This window comes from Vulpes vulpes, chromosome 5, assembly GCF_048418805.1.
Source record: "Vulpes vulpes isolate BD-2025 chromosome 5, VulVul3, whole genome shotgun sequence".
NCBI lineage: Eukaryota > Metazoa > Chordata > Mammalia > Carnivora > Canidae > Vulpes > Vulpes vulpes.
In genome coordinates, this window is record NC_132784.1 from 75,198,406 (window position 1) to 75,205,838 (window position 7,433).

The 7,433-nt window shown below is 39.7% G+C and overlaps 1 protein-coding gene across 1 annotated transcript; it reads left to right on the plus strand.

Moving 5' to 3' along the window:
* The first annotated feature begins 6,056 nt into the window (after positions 1-6,056).
* LOC112912186 (olfactory receptor 4C12-like) lies at positions 6,057-6,968 on the plus strand. The gene has a single exon (XM_025988921.2). The coding sequence runs from the start codon at positions 6,057-6,059 to the stop codon at positions 6,966-6,968; it is 912 nt and encodes a 303-aa protein (XP_025844706.2).
* The last annotated feature ends 465 nt before the right edge of the window (positions 6,969-7,433 follow it).

The following is a 7,433-nucleotide window of genomic DNA, read 5'->3' on the forward strand; positions in this document are numbered from 1 at the left end:
CTGCTCTGCCCCTGCCTGCTGCAGGGCTCAGTGGGGGTTGTTTACCCGGTGAGGCCCCAGGAGGAACAGCCACAGTGGTGGTGGCAGCTCTGGGACCCTGGAGTCAGCTCCTGCAGTAGCTCCGGGGCTCTCCGTCTGCAGTGCCGGGAGGCTCCGGGGTGGGGCTGCTGATCTGCTCAGCTCCGGGCAGGAGCGTCCTCGCTGTCCTGGGCCCTCCCGGCCTCTGCCTGTCCCGGGGGAGGCTGGATCCTGGGCTGTGTCCCGGCGCCCTGTGCTCCACGGCCTGTGCTGTTGGATTTGCGCTCCCGCCCCGCAGCCCCCTCCGCGTAGCCGCTGCCCGAGCCCCTCCGAGCTGCTCCGGGTCCAGCCATGCGCGCTGCAGCCCTTAGGGAGCTCGGCGCACTCTCCCGGGGCGCAGGTGCCTGTTAGTGTCCCAGGGAGCCCGAGGGCATCCCCGCCCTCCTGGGTCCTGCTCCACCTCCCTGCAGGCCCCTTTCCGCCCGGGAAGGTTGGTGCAGCTCCTGCTCCTCCGGGACGGGGCTCTCCTGTCCTGGGGACACTCGCCCCGGCCTCAGCCCGGCTCCTCGCGGGCCCCTCCCCCTTGGAGGCCTTTTGTTTCTTTATTTCTTTTTCCCCGTCTTCCTACCTTGATAGAAGCGCGAACTCTTCTCACTGTAGCATTCCAGCTGGTCTTTCTTTAAATCTCAGGCCGAATTCGTAGATTTTCAGGATGATTTGAAGGTTATCTAGGTAATTTGGTGGGGACAGGTGACTTGGGGACCCTACTCTTCCCCCATCTTGCCCCTCCGTCCTGCATCTGTCTGGAGTTATTTTTGAGAAGGATTTTAACCACAAATTCTATTTCTTTACCTAATATATGACTATTCTGGTTTTCTATTTCTTTTTCAGTCAGATCTTGTAATACTTTTCAAAATAATTGGGTTTTAGTTGTCAAATGTATTGGCATTAGTTTGTCATAATATTTCCTAGTATCCTGTTCATGTCTGAAAAATATGTAATGATTTTATTATGTATTTGTTTTATGTATTAATACAAAATATGTATTATCTTTTATTCTTTCCTTTTTTTTAGAGACAGAGAGAGTACACTTGCATATGAGAGGTGGTGGGAGAGGGCTGAGGAAGAAGGAGAGAGCAAATCTGAAGCAGGTTCCATGCCCAGTGTGGACCCCAACCCCAGGCACAATCTCACAACCCTGAGATCATCACCTGAGCCAAAATCAAGAGTTGGATGCTTAACTGATGGAGCCACCAGACACCCCATATTGTATTCTCGATATGAGTGATTTGCCTCTTTTTTCTCTTATGCTTTCTTACTCTTCCTCCTTCTCTCTCCCTTCCTCTTTGTTATTCTAGCTAAAGTTTTGTCAATTTTATTTAAGCTTTTCAAAGAACCAGCTTTTCATCTCATTGATTTTTTTGTATTGTTTTTCATTTTCTGTGTCATCAGTTTTTGTTCTTGTCCTTATGATTTCCTATCTTCTACTTTCTGATTAATTTCCTCTTATTTTTCTACCTGTGTAATCATCACAAATACCTACTTGCAGAACATTTTTTTATCATGCTATACCAGTTATATAGTCCATTTCTATTTCTCCCTTCCATAGCCCCTTAGGCACCCACTAACCTGTTTTCCATTTCTATAGATTTGTTGATTCTGGATATTTTATATACATAAATAACTTTTTGAGAACCACCAACTGTTTTCCTCATCTCTAGACCATTTTATATCCCTATAATAAGGGGATAATAAATAAAAATAAAGTATAACAAAGTAATGTATCAGATTTTTAATTATTCCTCATTTCAAGAAGCTGGTTACAATTGGGGTTTTTCAGCTGCTTTATGCATTTTAACTCTTCTGCTAAAGTAATTTTCAGCTAATTGATAATGACAATGAAAGCTTGTAGTCAACTTGAATATACGATTGGAAAAGTACAATTGATTGGTCTTAACTCTAACAGAATAGAACCACAAATGCTATTGGTGGGCTCACACATAAACCTTGTTCATTGTTGACATTCACCAAATGGTATAGTCTGGCTCAATCTCCTCTCTTACGTATCTAATCTAGACCTTGGGTAATGTTTTTGTAGGTTCAACTTCAACATTACTTTGTCTCCAAGAATTCCACATCCACACTAGTTTAAGGCATGTTCCTATTATGGCGCTGTGTTCTTTTTTTAAAATGCTCATGCTGTCTCTTCTTTTTTTTTTTTTTTTTGTCTCTTCTTTTTTTAATAGTTGAATTCTTTCATATGAGGGCAGAGACACTATCTGGGCTGTGGGGGCAAATATGTATTTAAAGTTTAGTTTTATGGGTTGCCTGTGTGGCTCGGTCAGTTAAGCATCCAACTCCTGATTTCAGCTCAGGTCATGATCTTGGGGTCCTGGGATTGAGCCCCATGTTGGGCTCCATGGTCAGTGGGGAGTTTGCTTCAGGGTTCTCTCTCTCCCACTTCCTCTGCCTCTCCTCCCCCTCATGCATGTTTTCTGTACATCTCTAAAATAAATAAATAAATCTTTAAAAATGAATAAATAAATTTTAGTTCTGTCACCACTCAGCTTCTGATCATGGTTAAATTACCTATATTCATAGTGCCTGTTTCCTCATTTGTAGAATGAAAATTAATTATAGTGTCCATCACAAAGTGTCCGTCATGCATTGTGTTTAATACAGAGCTTGAAAAAAAAAAAAAAGAAAAAAATACAGAGCTTGGCATATAGCACTCATTAGTTACCATTATTATTATTGAACAACACTGTGCCTGGTATATTTTAGATGTTCCATGAACATTTATTGGGGAAAAAAAGAAACAAATAATCTAAGGTTCTAACTTGGAATAATTATCCTATTCCTGGAGATAAACTCTAACCCTTGTCAAAAAAGTCCTTCTGTAGTCAGAGGTACTATAGGAGGAAGAGAGAAGCATTTGGCTGCCATTTTGGCAAAGATTCCTAAAATTAACTACTCTTCCTTTGGGGGAATAGCATAGAGGTGGGTCACCATTTAAATAAAACTGATGCCTTTCTCGTGAGAATTGAAGGAGTTGAGAAGCAGGACTGTGAGGATTCCTTGGCAGAGTGAACCATAAAGGCAGAACCTCTTCTTGACTATATCTGTGGCTGGACAGGGGGAGCTAGTGAAATGATGGGAGAAAAGAGTCCACCCCAAGGACCAAAGTACGTGGCTCAGCACTAAGCATAAATGCTCTGAAAAAAGGCTCAGAATTGGCTTCAAGAGATTCCTCATCTCAGAGACTTTTAGTCGACTGCTGATGTTTTGGTAATTGAATTTACTTTTCTGGCTCCATGTGCTTAGGGCCTGTATCAAGTCTCTCACAACGTCTACAGAAAAAACTTAAAAATCTATAGATTGCTGTGAATCCCACAGAAATAGAAATGTGCTAATCTGCTGAAGCTCCCCCCCATTCCTCCCAGCCTAAATTCCTTTTAAATATAAAGTGAATGTGTCTACTATCTGGAATAGTTTCTTATCTGAACAAATCATGCCAGGGTGAGAAGTCCCAGGCATACAACATATATGGAGGATTGGTATGTAAGAAGAGCATAATTTTCTTCTTTTTGATTTCTGGAAACACTTTGATTCTTTTCTTTGAACAGTAAATTTACATAAATTAAATGACTATGACTTGGGTTTCATATACCTTGAACTGAAGATAGCCCTAATGGTGTTAAGTATTATTGAAGTTGCAAAGGACCAACTGTTGACAAGACAGTAATTTATAACCCTCAGCACCAAGGTAGGCAAAAACAACCTTTTTTTTCTGACCATTGTGTATGTAAGGACAACCTATGACTTCTTGATTTGTCAGCAATTTTCTCTGATGTTGACCCAGAGGACCATAATCAGCAAGCAAATTTGATAAAAAGTTCAGATTTCAGATGCAGCACTTGTTGGAAATATTCCAACATCTAAAGTCATAGATGACCTTAGTAAGTGTAGTGTCTCCATTTTCTTCCTCTTGCCTTTTTTTTCTCTTTTTCCTTTTTGGTTTTACCTTTTCTCCTTTTTCTTTCCCCCTTTCTCCCTTTGTTCTGTCTCTACATCTCTTTTGTTGCTCTCTCTCAAATGCTTTCCCCCCCTTTTAAAAATTTAAATTCAATTAGCCAACTTATAGTACATTATTAGTTGCAGATGTAGTGTTCAATAATTCATCAGTTGCCTATAACACCTAGTACTTATCACGTCACAGAACCTCCTTAGTGTCCATCACACAGTTATCCCATCCACCCTCTTACCTCCCCTCCAGCGACCCTCAGTTTGTTTCCTATAGTTAAGAGTCTCTAATGATTTGTCCCCTTTCTGATGACTTCCCATTCAGTTTTCCCTCCATTCCCCCCATGCTACTCTGACCTGTTTCTTATACCCCAGTGTTCAAATGCTTTCTAATACCTCATATTGGTCATCACTGTGGATGTAAAATTGAATAGGGTTATAAAACTAGTAAGACACAACACTGTACAAAGCACTTATTTGAATAATGAACAAGGTTTATATGATTTCCTGTTTCCAGGAAATATCTATGCTTGGTCATAGAGTTAAATTTGGAAGCAGTATATTATTTTGTATTTAGAATTCATCTTCAACAAATCAATTAATCAATAGAGAATACATTCCACAAAGCAAGCAAATTAAATAATAATATTTATATTAAAGAGTCTTTTAATCACTTGCTTAAAATTTTTTTCTTAAATCTGATGACCTTTCTTTTTGACATTTATTGCTTTTACTTTTTCTCCTGTTTCTTCTCACTTGGTTAGCTTACATTTTTAGAATCTTTGCGTTTTGGAGATGTTCAGAGACAATTTTGAAAGATTTCTTTGTGAGAACAGTAAAATCATATTAACAACAACAATAGTAAATTTAAAATGATTTGATCTTCATGACACTCCTAAATACAGATATATTTATTCCCCACTTTAACAGATGAAAACGTTGAATCCCAGAGAGATAAAATAAATTGATGCTATGCAGTCAATAAGTGGTGTATCCCAGATTCTAAACTAAGTCTTTGAATTTAAGCTCACTTCTCTTTGCTCTTTTTCCTTTATATTTCTCTCCCTCTTTCTTTTGTCTCTTTTTTTCTTCTCCCTCTCTCAGTGAATGCTTTATGACTGTTTACTTTTTGGCCATCACTGGGAATATAAAAATTAATGATTACAATTGCATTAAGGCACATTTTTACCTTCAGGAATGCACCCTGTTGAAGAATGAGAGATGAGTACCAGACAATGTGGCACGAGAGCCTTTAGGGTGATTTACCACCTTCTGTGAGATTAGGAGGAGGTAGCAATACCATTTTTAGTCTTAAGAAAGCTGAGAAGGTAAAGTATGAAAAAACATGGCTTGTGAAAAAACAGGTAAAGTATGAAAAAACATGGCTTGTGAAAGAATCTTTATATGTTTTTGAGTATTTTCATGACCTCAATTATAACAAATTGGATTTTTCACTGGTAAACATATCCAGCCATTTTGGAGGTAAAATACACAAATCTTTGGGTATTTGTGAATGTCCCACATCCATGGCTATATCATTGATTGGCTCTTCCAAATTGACGCATGGCATTTTTTTTCTGATTTTAAATGTTGCACATTTTGTTGTAGAAAATTAAAACAAGGGATGCCTGGGTGGCTCAGTTGATTAAGCCTCTTGATTTCAGCTTAGGTCATGATTTCAGGGTCATGGGATTGAGCCTGTACTGGGTGTGGAGCTTGCTTAAGATTCTCTGCCACCCCATCTCCTTCTGCCCCTCTCCCTAACTTGTGTTCTCTTTCCTCCTCTTTCTCTCTCTCAAAAAAATCAGGAAATTATAAAAAACAATAGCACCTACATTGTCACTTATAAGAATACAAAAAATGAAATAGTCAATAGGGTTTTGGGCTTGTTTTCACCTTCTGCAAAACTAGAAAAAATAAGGCATGCCATGAATATCCATTAGGTGAAAGTGTCATTATTGAGGATGAGTGTGACTTTCTTTTCAGGGATGTCACTTGTCACCTGAACGGATTTGATGGAGAAGATGAGTAATGTGACGGAATTCATCCTCCTGGGCTTGACTCAAAATGTGGAACTTCAGAAATTTTCATTTGTTGTGTTTCTAATTGTCTACTTGGTCACTTTGGCAGGCAACTTGCTTATCATGATCACCATCAGCACCAGCAAGGCCCTGGAAACACCCATGTACTTCTTCCTGTCTTACTTGTCCCTTATAGATGGCTGCTGTTCTTCCTCCATGACCCCTAAAATGCTTGCTGACACTCTTACTATGAGAAAAATCATCTCTTTTAGGGGATGTATGACTCAGGTCTTTGCTGAGCATTTTTTTGGTGCTGCTGAGATTATCCTCCTTACAGTGATGGCCTATGACCGCTATGTGGCCATCTGCAAACCCTTGCACTACACAACCATCATGAGTCAACAGGTCTGTAGCCTCCTTGTGGGCGTGGCCTGGGCTGGAGCCTTTGTCCATGCAACCATTCAGATCTTCTTCACAGTCTGGCTGCCTTTCTGTGGGCCCAATGTTATAGATCATTTCATGTGTGACTTAAACCCTTTGTTGAAACTTGTCTGCATGGACACTCATACCCTTGGTCTCTTTGTTGCTGCCAATAGTGGGTTCATCTGTTTGTTAAACTTTCTCCTTTTGGTGGTCTCCTACATGGTCATTTTGCACTCTCTAAGGACCTACAGCTTGGAGGGGAGACGTAAAGCCCTCTCTACCTGTGTCTCTCACATCACGGTGGTCGTTTTATTCTTTGTGCCCTGTATATTTGTGTATTTGCGTCCAGCGATCACCTTTTCCATTGATAAAGCTGTGGCTGTGTTTTATACCATGATAACTCCTATGTTAAACCCTTTAATCTACACCTTGAGAAATGCAGAGGTGAAAAATGCTATAAAGAAGCTCTGGATCAAAAGGTGACTTCAATGGAGAAATAATCACAATAGCATAAAATGACCTTATCTTTTAAATGGCAAGGAGAAAATAATGTAATTTCAATGGTTCAGGGCCAAGTGAACATTATATGTAAAAGTATGTTGATGTTGGCATGTAAGTTTTCTGAGGAAAGGCCCAGGCAAGAAATTATTAATAATTTAAAACTATGACATTTAGATTTATTTATTGCCCATTTAGTCAAACTTTGATTACTTTCAGAATCAGTTGGAATTCTTGTTAAAACACACATTTCCAAGATACAGACTGAGGAGATTCTAACTCAGTGGGGCACTGTTCTTGGATTGGCATATTTGCATTTTAAACAAATTATGTAGATGTGTCTAAGCAGGTGATCTATGCATACACTTTGAGCAACAATGCTATAGATTATGTTTGCATCCTTAGCTTATTATCAGATCACTTTGTTACAGCATTTCCTGGGAAGTATAT

Bases quoted from the DNA above. Each gene is read 5' to 3' on its own strand.
- LOC112912186 (XM_025988921.2), top strand. From the start codon at position 6,057: ATGGAGAAGATGAGTAATGTGACGGAATTCATCCTCCTGGGCTTGACT.